The following is a 15,362-nucleotide window of genomic DNA, read 5'->3' on the forward strand; positions in this document are numbered from 1 at the left end:
AGACCTAGGTAGGTGGATCAAGGCCAGGAATGGGGATAGGATATCGGCAAAGCTGCTGCCCCAATAACCACCCCCTTCCTGCCCTTAACATACACCCCTCTGCACCCCAGTCTCTGCCTTCCAACCACCTATGCCCAGTGCCACCTTACCTTGTGCCAGCAGATGATGGCCTGGCCTCCAGCCCATGCGTGTGGCTGCCAGCAATAGAGCTGGTGGCTTCACAGCACTGGCTGGAGGTTCCAGAGCACATGACAATGTTGTGCAACACCCGGCAGAAGCCAGGCACTTCCAAGTAGGGTCCTGCTGGCGCTGTCAGAGGAGGATTTTTGTTGGGCTGGGTTAAAGAAATAGTTCACAGGTGCTATGCATTTTAATAGCATTAAGAATTATTATTTATTTGCAATATGCCAAACGTTCTATGAATTGGGCATTTACAAAAGCATGGATGGATGGATGGATGGAGGTAGGTGGGTGGATGGATGGAATTATTATATATATTTAATTTATAATAATTTGTGTGTGTGTGTGTGTGTGTGTGTATGTGTATGTATATATATTCTCTGGTTCATGATGTTTTGTTTATTACATTCTTATAGTGTCCTTCCTTCCAAGAACTCAGAACCACAAACATGTTCCCCCCCCCCCACATTTTATCTTCACAAACATTTTTTAGAATAGGCCGTGAGAGATAGCAACTGGCCCAAGGTCACCTAGCAAGCCACGTCTGGCATCCTAACCACTACCTCACTCTGCGGTTAGCAGTTCATCACAGCCAGAAAAATCACAATGCAGGGACAGTAAGCCATGGCCAGTCACAGCAAAGTGCATGCCGTGAATAGGTGGCATCACAGATGGCTCACTTCACAGGCGACTCACTTCACAAGGCGACCCACAGTTCTCAAACTAAGAGCAACTGTCTTAGAAAACTCTCTTGTTGACCGCCAAACTACATGACATTCAAGACGACAATGGTATGAAACGCTGCAACTCTGTTGTCAGCTCAAATCCATACAGCACCTCTTATCCTGCCCCCCTGGCCTGAAAATATCGCACAGGGTTTTAATGCTGTAGGCAGAGCCTGCTTCACTTCCAGGAAATTTCACGTCTGGCAGGGAATAATGAAGTGACAACAGATATTAAGAGCATCGACATGCCACCAGTTTTCTGCTATGCTGCAAAGTTACTTTTATCACAATAGGGGAAAAATTTCTGGCCCTAATACATCAAAGAGCAAGCCTACCATATACAGTTATTTTATATTGCCTTTGCTGCATGAAGATGCAAGATACAGTGGTATAAGATATGCAAACTATTTCTCTGAATCCTAAAACTGCAGCTATGTGTAAATACAAGAGCTCCTTACCAAGTGCCAATGTGTTTATTCTTGCCAATAAGCTCATATATTTTGCTGTAATGCTCCCTTCCTTTCTGTTTGCTCTTTGTTTTGGTTAGACATTTCCTTACCATTCCCTTTTCCAACAGAAAATCAATCCTTTATCATAAACCATTCTTGGCTCTCATAATCTTTCAACAAGAGAATATTATTCACCACCACTTTCTCTTGATGTACACCTATGCCAAAGTTGTTTGCAAACTAATAATAAAACATGTTATCTGAATAGTTAACTTTATTTGTCACATTCTTGTGCTGCCGTTTGTCCAAGGAGCTCAGGATGGCATACATAGTTCCATCCCTCTTTTTGTCCTCACAACAACCCTGTGAAGTAGGCGAGGCTAAAAGATAATGAGTGACCCAAAGTCACCTAGGAAGCTTTGTGGCCGAGTAGGGATTTTGAACCTGTCATGTCAAAAAGCTGGAGAGCCAAAGGGTTCCCATACATGGTAAATCTCCAAGAGTGGTGATTGTGCAATAAGTATGAGGGGAACAGCAGAAATACTGAATTACTTCTCTGTGTCACAATCAAACATGGGGCCCTTGGACAGGTACCAGCAACATAGCACAAAGATGGACGTAAGAAATCTCACATTAACCCCCCAAAACTGTCAGCACTAGTTCACTGCCAAACACCCATAAACACACACTTACAAAGGATTACTGAAGTATAGTTGGCAAAGTATGCTTGGTTAAAAGCTCAGTCGAAGAACACCTGCTGCCTATAATCATGGTTGACATCAAGGAAGCTGACAAACTCTATTAGCATCACTAACAGTTCAGAAAGGGATACTTTTCTAACCTGATTATCATATTGAAAGCCCACAGGCAGAGGTGACTGTTCTTTTAGATCCCCATAGCAAGTAATGAACACATTGAAAATAGCTAGCTTTTATTATATAAAGCAGTGTTCTTCAGACTTGGGGTCCGGCCCAAACGGGGTCATGAAGACTTAATTGAGGGGTTGCGGCAATGTACGGGAATGAAAAAGTTTGAAGACCCCTGGACTAGAGCACCACCAGATAAAGAGGGGATGCATCTGGTATACCCTTTCAGGAACCAGGAGATTGTGCCCTAGTCCTGCACAATCCTTCTTAAGTCCAGTGCTAAAATAGCTGTTAAATAGTGTCAGGCTTCATGGTAACTTTTTCTGTTCTCGCTAATAAGAATATTTGGTTACAGTGAACAGTACTAGGAGGGCAGTGCTGGAAGGGCATTATGGGGGCAGGGAGTGGGAGGTTACAGTGGCAGTGGTGGCAGGATAAGGTCCTGGGATGGAGGCAGATCGACAGTGCATTCCCAGTCTCATGATTAATTTATTTATAGGGATTGTGGCATGAAAAAGGTTGAAGACCGCTGATATAAAGATTAAATTATACTATATTTGGTGACTCTGCAAAATTGTTAAAAGCAGTCAGGCAAAAAAATTACATACCATTTTCCTCTGGCTTCAAGTCTAATAAGTCGTCTACAGCTCCTAAAAAGTAAGGAAAACGTATAAAGAATGTAATTGATTGGTTGCCTCTTCTATATATTTAATACTTACAATGATGCAATTATCTTTAGTCTAAGAAACACACCTGAATTCTCTCTGTGGTTGATGTCCTCTCCAAACGTACTCAGGATGTCCTTTGTATCTTCTGCCCAAATATTCACTAGGTCAAATCAAATCCAGAAGAAACATAGCTTTAAATATAGAATGCACATCAAAGTCTGATCACCTGCACTATCAAACTGTCTTACTTAAGCTGAAACCACACCAGACAAGCAATTAACCAGGGGCCTCATAAAACTCTCTAGCAAAAGAAGATTTCATGGTATAATTATCCATGTGATATAATCATCACCACCACCACCACCACAGTATAACATGTTCCACAATTAGAAACACTGTGCCAATAAGCAGTGCTGGCAATAGGTTAAGAACATAAGAACAGCCCCACTGGATCAGGCCATACGCCCATCTAGTCCAGCTTCCTGTATCTCACAGCGGCCCACCAAATGCCCCAGGGAGCACACCAGATAACAAGAGACCTCATCCTGGTGCCCTCCCTTGCATCTGGCATGCTGACATAACCCATTTCTAAAATCAGGAGGTTGCGCATACACATCATGGCTTGTACCCCGTATGGTTGCCCTATATTGGACCCTGATGATATACCCATCCTGCACTAGAGCTATTACTTAACCAACAGCATCTTCAGTTAGAAGATTGCAATTGCTAATACTTGGCATTAGTATCATGCTTTCAGAGTATGCAAAATGCTTCACATTTACTATACTGACATTATCAGTACAAAAACCCTGTAAGATTATTTATAGGCCAATTCAATCTGGAATGGGCTTTTGGGAATAGAGTGTTATGACTGTGGAAGAGTCTTCTGCAGTTGCAAAATGGCTACCGACAGAGTGTGCAATGTTTCCGAGGCCATCTGTAAGTTCACGGCAGAGGCAACACTTTGCAATGCGATGGTTACTGCACCATTGAGCAGTGACCCAACACTTAAATCGAGTCACTACTCAATTTAAATGTGCTAAATCAGTAGTTCTCAAACTTTAGTGTCAGGACCCACTTTTTAGAATGAGAATCTGTCATGACCCACTGGAAGTGATGCCATGATCAGAAGCAATATCATCAAGCAGAAAATTTTTTAACAATCCTAGGCTGCAATCCTATCCACACATACCCAGGAGTAAGCCCCACTGATATCATTGTTAAAAGCATATACATAGTAGCCTGCTAAAAGTACAGATCTGAAAGATTTCCCCAAATGCAGTCACATACCAGTCTAATACATATATTACATATATAATACATATAAATTGTATATTAAAAATAAAATATTGAAATGAATGGGGACCCATCTGAAATTAGCTCATGACTCACCAAGTGGGTCCCAATCCAGAGTTTGAGAAACACTGTTCTAAATAAATAAATCAAGCAGTAGTAGCAGGAAAAAGGATATACAGAGTGAGTGGATACCAATTCATAATAATTTATTTTTATTTAGCTACTAACTAATTTCACATGTTTAGATTTCTAGAGCTGGTGTGAAAATACCCTCAGCAAGACAATGCAATACGAACCAAAGTAGCTTGCAAGAGTTACTTTGGTTTATATTACATTGTCTCATTGAGAATGCTGCAAGTACAAAAATAGATGCACAGTGCAAATATTAAGATAGCTGAGAAATATAAATCACCCTTGGCATCTGAAAGACACAATATAAAATTACCTGAGTTGGCCAATTCCTTGGTGTGGCTTTCATCATCCAATGAAATCAACCTTAAATGGAGAAAAAAAAATGCCAGTTTAATTTTTATGTTGTGGTATATCATAGTGTGGGGGAGGGGAAGAACAATGTTATGGATGTCTTCCTCCCTTTTCAACCTTGTGGGATCCATCCATATATTCTGACATTCCAAGGATACTGGACTTGGGGTTTTCCTAAACAAACTACAGACCAAAATGTGCGAATTGGTGCATTTGATAATACTGGAGGTTGGATCCCTTTCTGCACAAATCCCAGGTCAAATATTAAGTCTTTATGCTCCAGTTATTTAACACCTAATGCGGCACTTACCAAGTGTCATAGCAAAGCAACATCACAAACCACAACAAGCTACAGCAATGAGTGGAAGGGCACTGCTTAGACATGTTGCTCAGAGGAGCAGGGTGGGTTGAAGGGTAGGATGGTTGGTCTCTTTATCTAGGCAGATTTGCCTGAAATCTGAGTTTCTCTGAAACAGGATTGTGCTAAAGAGAGTTTGGGGACTCCGTCCAAGTAAAAAGTCTCTCTATTTCCACCATTACTTTTGTGAATCTGGCAATTACACACAGTTGCAGATTGCTGCTGTTTTACTGTTTGTAAGCCACCTAGATTATTTTCTAGAAAGGCAGGGTAAAAAAAAAATCATAGAATTAAACAAGTAAAATGCTGCATAAATTTCAACTGAACTCAAAACATCTGTAAGTGCCTTCCCTGAGACAGTCCAGATATCGGAGAACTCTTTTTGCTTTTCTTCTGAGCATCAGAGGAGAGATTATTTCATTTTCTGTTTGGAGGAAGAGAGGAACTCCTCTCTCTGACCTTGTGCAAAGTGGCCTGCAGAGCCACTGAATAAGCACAAGGATTGATTACATGGCAAGGGAATGTACTGGCTTGGCAGGGATCACTGCTATACTACACTTGCTGTCACACTATGATCTTATCTGATCAGCTGTCCTTTAGATCTAGAAGGGGAACACTGATTGAAGTGTTTAGAAAGAAACTCTGAAGCAAGACAGAAGGAAGGAAAAACTGAAGAAAAAAAACAAACAGGCTCAGGAACAGTACTGCTTTACTAAATCCATTTATGCATGTGGGAGTAGGGGGAAAAGAGTTCATCCACATTTTGAGCAACTTAATAAGCCAGGTCAAAATAAATGTTGGAATTAGTAAATTTGTTCCTGTTCTTGGTTGGGGCTCCTTATGGCTGTCAGAAGTGTCTTCATTGCTGAAACTAGGAAGAAACTTTGCTACTAAACTAGCTACTAGCTACTAGAAACTAGCTACTAGAAACTAGGAAGAAACATTGCTGAAACTATCTAGGAAGAGGCTCCATGTAGGGACTATGTAGAAGCACTGAGAATTCCTTTTATGCAGCCAGTGGTGTATCATCCCTGGGGCAAAACAGGGTGCATGCCCCGGGTGTCAGCTGGAAGGTAGCATCAGAGCATGCACTCCAATTGCTTTACCAGTCAGCGGAATGATGTTATGATGCTGCGTGGCATTATGGCATTGCTACCCTGGGTGCCAAAAGCCCAGGTTACAGCTCTGTATGCAGCTAATTAAATACTGTTCTCTTGCTCCATACTGCCTTCAGAGGCAGTAAGTTGCTGAATTTGCAGGGGAGCAATGGTGGAAGAGGGGTGCGCTGTCATCTCTTTTTGGTGGGCTTCCCAGAAACAACTGGTTGGTCACTCTGGGAAAGGATGCTCGACCAGATAGGTCTCTGGTCTGATACAGCAGGGATCTTCATACTTTCTTATGCACATGAACAGATCCTGATAAAATTCCACTAGCATCTAAAAAATGACAAATTCAGTGCGGTTGCGAAAATGGCTATCTACAAAAATTAGCATTAGCAACACAGGCAGCTGCCTTATATAGAGTCAGTTCATTGGTCCATTCAGTTCAGGATAGTTGACACTGACAAGCAGAGGTTTCAATAGGAAATTCTATTCTACATGGAGATGATGGGGATTGAACCTGGGATGCAAAACATGAACCTTCTGCATGCAAAACAGGTGCTCTTCCACCAAGGTATAGGCTGGTGTTATCTCTGCCTCCTCCTCCCACAGGGACAGCTCCACTCCTAGGGAATTTGCTATCTCAAGGTACATACCAGACAGTACACCAGACATTCTTTACAGCTTCTTTTATCATGTCTGCCAAGTCGCTAACAATTAGAAACTAGGGGGAATCCGCTCCTGCCCCTAAACTAGACCTGAAACAGAGTGAAGATGGGCAGAACAGCCCTAAAAATGTGCCTTATGTGCCACAGTACATACAGAAAAAAACCCTGTATCGTATTCCTAGCAAGTGGGCAGACATGTTCTGCAGTGCTTAATGTGTAACTGCCAAGCGCCTTCCTCCTATCCCTTTCCCATGGGCAGGGCCACTTACTCCCAATCCCCATATGTCAGTATCCTCAGAGCCACTTATCAGCTTCCTGTGCAGAGTTGTATGGGCCGCAACTCTAAGCTTCTACCCTGTTCTTTCTTAGGGGTCTCTACACGGGCTCACAGTTGGACTCAATATGCTCCTAAGGTAGGTCTCAGAATGACCCCAGTCTGAACCCTAGAGAGCTACTGACAGTACAGACAGTTCTGAGCTAGATGGACCCATGGTCAAACTTTACAGCCTATCTTATTCACTAGGAACACCTCTGTCTTTCTTTGGCAGCATCTCACCCAAGTTGAAAAAACTACTCTTTTGGAGAGGGGAAGATGTATCAGTTCACATAAGCAAGGCGGTTATAAGTTACTGCTGGGGAAGGCTTAGCAAGAAACCTTTAGTGGCTGCACTTCAGACTAGGTCTGTATTATCTACTGCTCAGATTAGAAATATAAACACAATGCCAAAGTTAAACTGAATCTGAAAGCCCAACAGCATTCAAAAATCACCTTATTACAAGATGTATATAACAGAACTTACTGACTCTGCTGCTCATTGGATTTGGTGTTCTCAGACTGCGATACATCCTCCTTTTCTTCACTCTCTGTTAGCTTATTTACGGGTTCTTGTAAGCTCTAGCTCGCCCAACAATCAGATATGAAAAAGAACACACAAAGTCAGAAAAATAAGAACTCTGAGAAAAAAGACTGAGCAGCTTCAAAAAGTGCACAAAACAGATTCAAAAGTGCACAAAACTATTTAGAGTTAATTTGAACAGGAAGCAAAGAGAGTTCCTAGAATAAGAAAAGGCCAGCAGATAAAAATCTACTAACAGAATCAGAATCTACTAACAGAACAGACCTGAACAGAATGAAAATGGGCAGAACAGCCCTAAAAATGTGCCTTGGATGCCGTAGGACATACAGAAAACATCTGTATCCTAATTCTAGCAAGTGAGCAGACATGTTCTGCAATGCTTAGTGTGTACTATGTGTCAAGGACTATGTGTCAAGGACCTGTGGCAGCAGATCTTGTAATATGCTTCTGTAGGTCCAGTTGCAGCAGCACAAAAGCAATGCTGCCATCATGGGCAGCTCAGTTGCTAGTGGGAATGGCCAGCGGCTCCATACACACACCAGACTTGTCTAGATGCACGGCTGGCCCACAAAAGACAGAAGAGGGGATGGATAATGGCAAAAGTGCAAACTGGATCCTATATTCAATTTTTCAGGGTCATCCTCAATAGGTAGAGCTACGGTTCCACAATCAGGACAATCTGACATGAGTCATCATCTATCTTGCCTCTGAAGACAGGGGGACCCAAAAAACAGCCTAGAGAAGAATCTTGGAATGCAATCCCTGAGATTTATATACCATGTATAATGAATTGTTGCTTAGAGGTTTCTTAGCTGCATCACCTCCAAGTGTATTTCATTTTTGATCATTCATTGAAGGAGCTGATCAGGGTATTAAAAGATCTACACTGTTCTTCCAATACGTATTTAAGTTTAGTGTTTCGTTTTCAGCCCATTTAAAGTGAAACTTTTTGGTGTGAGGATGAGAACAGAGATTTAGATTTAATTCTGCTCATTCTTCCTTCTGTATTTTTAGATAAGGGAGGGGAGGTTACCACTCTTCAGAATTAGGTTTGTGGCAGGAGCACTTTAAAATGTTTTATTGTTTTCTCCTGCCACTAAGACATTTTCTTCAAGCACAAGATTAGTAAAGACAATATTTAAAAGTAGTATTTAGCAATCTTATGAAATTGATGGGGTAACACAACAAAATCAAGTGAGGCACAATTGGGCATTCCAACAATATCTACCACAAGAGTTATAATTCCAGTCAGTGTGCCAAGTGGAAAGTATTCCCTCTTATCTAACTTGTGCTTCTCCACAGTGAAACAGGCCGATTCTCTAGTGGAGGCACTGCAAAGTCCTGCCAATAAAATGTTGATCTTTCTTTAGCCGAACACAGATGTTTGTTCTTGTGTTACCTTTTGGCATTTTGAGGCACTAAGTTAACAAACATGCAATTTCATTTTTTCCCATTAAAATATGCTTTTTCCACAAATATTTATATGAATTAGATGCCTAAGAGAAACATTTATTCTCTAGATAGGTAAATTATGGGAACTGACAATGCCAACATTCTTATTAAGGAAATTACCCAGCCAAAGAAGCTTCAGGAAAGTTAATGGTTTTCACCCACAAATAATTTATACATATATGTAAATAGGACAGGAAATTATACATTTTTGTGGACTGGTAATTTTAGTAGCAGGGCTGGCCTTAGGGCGATTTGGGCCAATTGAACCCAATCATGCCCCGTGTCTTGGGGGGAGGAGGAGTGCCCGTAACCACCACCTCACTTTGTAGTGAATGCTTTGGCATGGAAGATTCCAGGCCAAGGCATTCTGAGAACAGCATGGTGAGCAGAGCACTGCTGCTGGATGGCCCTCCTGACTGCCCCTGGTCTGAATGGCCAGAAATTAGACTTTTCAGAAGCATCATTACATCACCACCACCTACTTCTAGGTGCTTTGCTCCAGGATCGCCACAGTCACTCGTCCTGGTCAGTAGGGGCAAAAATGTTTTGCACTGGGACCCACAGCTCCTAAGGTTGGTCTTGTTTAGTGGAATAAATTTCCAAGGGTGCAATTGCCACTTAATCATGTAAATACTTAACTCATGTCCTTCAATGGGCGTTAAAGTGGTCTCCCATCCAAGGGACTAACCTAGACCAGAACTGCTCAGCTTCAGCAACAACTGCTTCCAAATCACATGCTGTTGCAATTACCAACTGATCTTACCAATTCATGCACGTGGAAAAGTTGTACGATGCTCGTCTACCGAAATGATTTTGATAATATCTTTTAAGGAGCCAGCTGTGTAAGAATGGCTAAGATGCCCAAAAATCCTTCTTGGGCAAGAACAGGTCTATCATTTACCTGCTTTATACCAATGTTCCGAAACAGATGAGCATAACAAAGCAAAGACCACTGCTTGCATAGTCCAGATTTTCTCTATTGCTTCAGCTGCAGCAGTGCTCAGCCAAAAAGCTTCAAAATCAAGAGCAGTGTGTACTCAGTGCTCTTGACCTGAAGCCTGCCTGATGTCCTTCACTGTGGAACCAACTTCCATCCACAGTCTAGCTCCAATTCAAAGTCTACTATGTAGTCTGATACACCTCTGTGCATAAGGAGTGACTGACTGCTTATGGCCAGAGTAGAAAATGGACTTCTCCGTGCACCCTGGCATTTCTATCCCCCCCCCCCCACCGCCATTCTTGCATCTATTTTAGACTATGCACTCCTTGGAACAAGGACCTGTCTTTTCTCCCATTATTAAGCACCATGCACACTGATGGCACTGTATAAGTTACAAGAGCTCTAGCTAAGGACCAAATAAGTGCCAGGTTGCAACTGATAATGAGTAGATCTAGCAGTACATTCAGGCTGCAATCCTAACCTCACTTTCCCATTGAACATAATAGGACTTACTTCTGAGTAGACCTGGTTAGGAGTGTACCCTCACTCTCTAACTATCGATGACCATTCCAAAGCAAGAAAACATTCAACAATAAAGATCCATGTCCATTTCTTGTGTTTATCAATGTCATTCCACATACTAGGCAGAAAAGAAAAAGACAGTAATATATTCCTTACCTTCAACATAGTGAATTCATATGGCTGATAGCCTCTGAAACTTTCATGAATAGCTGCCATGGTATGAGATGTTTTTTCCCAAAAATGAAGAAGGGTTGTCTGTAAGGGAAAAACACCTGAATTCAACATTCAGGAGTTAACATATGGGTGATTTTCTACACCATCACACCATTTTTATCCCAAATCTTACCCTTATGGCTTTGAAAAGTTTATTGCTCTGGTACACCAGTATTACTGGTGCACAGGTTACTAAAAGAAACTCTGGGGTTTTTAGATGCTTTCATTTTGGATACCTGGTATGTTGTCAGCACATGAGACAGAAGATTGCATCTGCTTGCTCCAAGAAGATCCACTTTCTGACAGACATCTGTTTTCAGTTTGTCAAAGTTTAGTTTTGTATGGCGGACTTGCGCTTGGACCTATCAATACAAATAATATTTTATACTGTTGTCCTTGAAAGGTAGACTTTGGAAAGAATAAGAGCTCCATAGAAGATCACAGAAAACCTACTCTTAGCATGGCTAGTACATTATAAGGCATTATTTTCATTACTTGTACCACTGTGTTAATAGTATCATTGTTTTATTTTGTTCTTTAGCTTGCCTTTATGAATGTTAGCTGCATTGGGTTGTCTGTGACAAGAAAAAAAAAAGAACAAGCTTTTAAGCCAATAAATATCGATGCCTGTATTCTTAGGTGCCTTTCGGGGAAAAGGCAGAATATAAATCTAATAAATAAATAAAATTTCCAGGGGTAGAATTTCATGAAGGACTGTCAGAGCACCATGTTTACTGTGGGGATACCACAGTTAACCGTTATCTATTTTTATTTTTCAAATTTTTATACCGCCCTTCTTCCAAAGAGCTGAGTTGTGTCTCCTCCTTTTGTCCTCACAACAACCCTGTGAGGTAGGTGAGGCTGAGAGAAAGTGACTGGCCCAAGGTTACCCAGGAAGCTTTAAGGCTGAGAGAGGATTCGAACCTGGATCTTCAAGGTTTAAGTCCACCTCCCAAACCACTACACCACCCTGGTTCTCAACTATTTAATGGTGAATACACCATGGTACCATATTGTGCCACTTAGGTATTTTTTTTGTACCCAAGTTCAAAATTGTGGGAAGTGTGAATCTGCTCTAACTACCATTTATTTAAACAGAACTTAGTTACAAGTAGTCTGGCTTAGCACAGAAATCTTAATATAACAGCAGAGAAAGAAAGCAGTACAAATTATATCTATCTATGTAAGCTGCCTACTTTCATGTCTTCACCCTGTAAGACTACAGAGAATGGAAATTGAGATCTTGCCATTTTAATTTTCAAAATGCAGGGTTTAGCCAAGTGAGAGTGATTAAAAAAAAGAATTTGCCTCATCCATATGCCATGCGTCCCAGGACTTCAGTACTTAGTCAATAGCAACCCCATGCACTTCAAACAGACACGAACTATAGCAGTACTATAGATGCCTTTGTGAAGAATAAAATTAAATCAATGTCCTTCAGTCTACTATTCTCTCATGTTGTACTGCAAAAAAAATCCTCACGTGACAAGCTTAGCCAACCATTATTGTTAAATTGTTAAACTATTATTGTTTAAGAGAAAGAGTTTATTCTATGGCATAACTATTGTCTCTGATTAAGGAAGAACCATTTATAAACAGGAAAGGATGACGAACATTAGCTCTGCTTGACCCAATGCATAATATAAGACCATATGCTTTTTGTGTCAATACTGGTTATTATAATACTTAATGCACTGCTGTGTTACCAACTGCTACATGTTCTCCTCTGCCAAGCCAGGAAAAGATGCCAGTACTTAGCATTATTAAAACGCTGGATTCTGTTTTGTGCTTAGGAGGTTCCCTAAGTTGTACAACTTGCATCCAACTTGTCAAAATAGAACATAAGGCACACAGTTCAGAACAGTACATCAGCAGGAGCCAAAACTGGTTTTTGAAAAGTCTTGCAACTTCAAAAAACAAGAAGCCCTTTACACTTTGAACTGTAATTCACTAAACATTCCCATACAGACGCAATGGTCCCAATCCCCTAACCCAGAGATTTTTCAACCTCTTTCATCTCCTGGCACACAGACAAGGTGCCAAAATTGTCAAGACACACCATTGGTTTTTTAACAACTGACATTCCCCAATGGTCCTACTAATAAATAACCATCTCCCAAGCTCCTGCAGTACACCTACAGACCATGGGCGGAGCACCAGCGTGCCATAACACACTAGTTGAAAACTGCTGCCCTAACCACTATACTTACACAACTATGGGCGCAATCCTAACCCCTTACATCAGTGCTTTCCAGCACTGGCATAGCCAATGGGACATGAGCTGTATCCTGCAGTTGGGTGTCATTCATGGAGGCCTCCTCAAAGTAAGGGAATGTTTGTTCCCTTACCTAGGAGCTGCATTGCCCTTATGTCAGTGCTGGAAAGCACTGACATAAGGGGTTAGCATTGCACCCTAAATAGACATTGGGCATGTTCCCAGAGAGAAGCCCTAGAAAGTAAATATGACCGATTGCAATGAAATATTTTCAAAAGTTCTCTGCCCCCAACTCATCCCCCAATTTTCTGAAGTGTTAATCTATAAAGATTTCCCAGATGTACTTCCACAGATAGCATCTCAGACAATGTCACAGAAGAGAGTGTCTGGGCATCTTCTCTTAGCTTTATTAATGCCTGATCCAAGCACTGTCCTTGTGATCCAACCACTGAATGATAATAGAGGTATTTAGTAATTCATAGCTAATGATGTCATCCTGAGGGGGGGAGGGAGGAGAGAAAGTAACCCATCTGTTGGATCAGGATCTATGCTGGTATACATGAATCCTGCGATAGCTATTGCTATTCCCTTACTGTAAAGGTGAATAGATACTGACTTGTTTGCTAAATATTGAGAGTTTCCAAATGGAAGGTGATGTACTATGACACCCAGCATTAATATTAACTTCATCAATCTTCATCAAGTATTTTTACACCTGGAAGAATTTCACACACACACTTGATGCTCCTTTTCCAATATATACTGGAAAAGTATATATTGCAGTATAACTAACTTTACAGAATTAGGCAAATAAAGAAGGCAAAGAAAAACTCTGCTGTTTCAGAGCAAGGTCTATCTAGACTACATTAAATTTCCCCATAATGACTAAGGAGATGTGTCTTAATCTGGAGGTAGCACATAGGCATCACGGCTAGAAGCCCATGGATGGATTTGTCCTTCATGAATTAGTCTAATCCATAGCCATTACCATATCCTGTGGTAGCAAATTCCACAGATTGATTATGTCCTAGAGTATTATTTCCTTCATCTGCTTCATCGGATGACAACCTAGTTCTATGTTGTGAAAGGGGAAAAAATCTCTCTCTCCCCATTTGATGTAAAATTTTATAAGCATCAACCATGCCCTGCCACTTAGATCCTCCAGCTTCCAGTGTTAACAAAACAGAGCATCACAGCTTAATCTTATGCAAGACTGGGTTGTTGCTATAAAATGGCTGCTGACATAGTGCTCCGTCAGCAGCCATTTTGAGAAAATGCTTATGCTCGGACTTTATAAAGCAGAGGGATAACAAACAGGATACAATATAAAGCGAAACTGGAAAGGAGATAGAATCTTTCTTCTTTCCATAACATGCACAGTTAATGGATCTGCTACAGAACTATGTGACAAACATGAAATGCAGCTGGAAATAGAAAAGAAAAAAGGGATGAGTGGAAGAGTAAACAGAAAGGGAACACAGCTGCTGGACGGATGTTGTTTACAGAAGAAGTTTGCTAAGATTGCCACTCTCGCTTTCAGGCCTTTGTGGAGTGTTGGGATCATACCTAATGTGCTCCATCTGCTTTACTTTTGCTCTATGAATTAATTGCAAACATAGAATGTGGTTTACTTTTCATCTCCTTTCTTCTGCTCAAAACACAAAGAACGACTGAAAAAAAGAAAAAAAAAACATACAGCTGGCTAGGCTAGCAGGCCATTTCTACCCTTGGATCTTAACTGTTTACATCTCTAAATACTGATATTCCCACAACTGAAAGACACATGCAACCTTATGAGGGCAAATGAAAGGAGAGTCTAAATGGAGAGTTTTTAAAATAGTGCATGTCCTTTGCAAACTGCTCATAATCAGGTTACTCCAAAGGACATTGAAACGATTATTGAAAAGGGTATGAGCCTGAAGAAATTTAAGATACATTTATCCCTGAGAAGAGTCAGAGTGAGGCTGGAGTAGATGTAATCTGGGGTGTTAACGCATAGGAAATATTCTGACATGTGCGGCGATGTTGAGAAGCAATTTACTACAAATTACAGAAAAGGTGGAACAAAAACATTCATGTTAACTAAAAATATCAATCTCAACTGGAAAAAAAAGTCTGAAGCCATACTTATTTATTTATACAGGTATTTATATACCGCCTTTCTGTGGTCGTCAGATTTCTCCTCAGACTTTAATCCAAGGCGGTTTACATAGGCAGGCTGTTCTAAACCCCCGTAGGGATTTTTACAATTGAACAGTTCTAGTCTTTCATAGAACTCCTTGTTCCAGCTGGACTCCTTCCCGGTCTGGCCTCTCTCTGGCCCTTCGCCTCCCACACTCCACTTGACGACAACTCCTCTCTGCCACCGAG

General features: G+C 41.1%; 1 protein-coding gene across 7 annotated transcripts in view; it reads right to left on the reverse strand.

Annotated features, from left to right (window-relative positions):
- ICA1 (islet cell autoantigen 1) overlaps positions 1-15,362 on the reverse strand; it is a 77,233-nt gene that overhangs the window by 25,798 nt on the left and 36,073 nt on the right. For all 7 annotated transcript variants that reach the window (XM_066627864.1, XM_066627860.1, XM_066627866.1 and 4 more), the window contains 6 exons: positions 11,014-11,139; positions 10,721-10,819; positions 7,594-7,688; positions 4,630-4,679; positions 2,974-3,048; positions 2,829-2,870 (listed from right to left, as the gene is read on the reverse strand). In XM_066627864.1, coding sequence (XP_066483961.1) covers positions 2,829-2,870; positions 2,974-3,048; positions 4,630-4,679; positions 7,594-7,688; positions 10,721-10,819; positions 11,014-11,139 — 487 coding nt within the window. The remainder of the gene's footprint in view (positions 1-2,828; positions 2,871-2,973; positions 3,049-4,629; positions 4,680-7,593; positions 7,689-10,720; positions 10,820-11,013; positions 11,140-15,362) is intronic.

This window comes from Tiliqua scincoides, chromosome 5, assembly GCF_035046505.1.
Source record: "Tiliqua scincoides isolate rTilSci1 chromosome 5, rTilSci1.hap2, whole genome shotgun sequence".
Taxonomy (NCBI): domain Eukaryota; kingdom Metazoa; phylum Chordata; class Lepidosauria; order Squamata; family Scincidae; genus Tiliqua; species Tiliqua scincoides.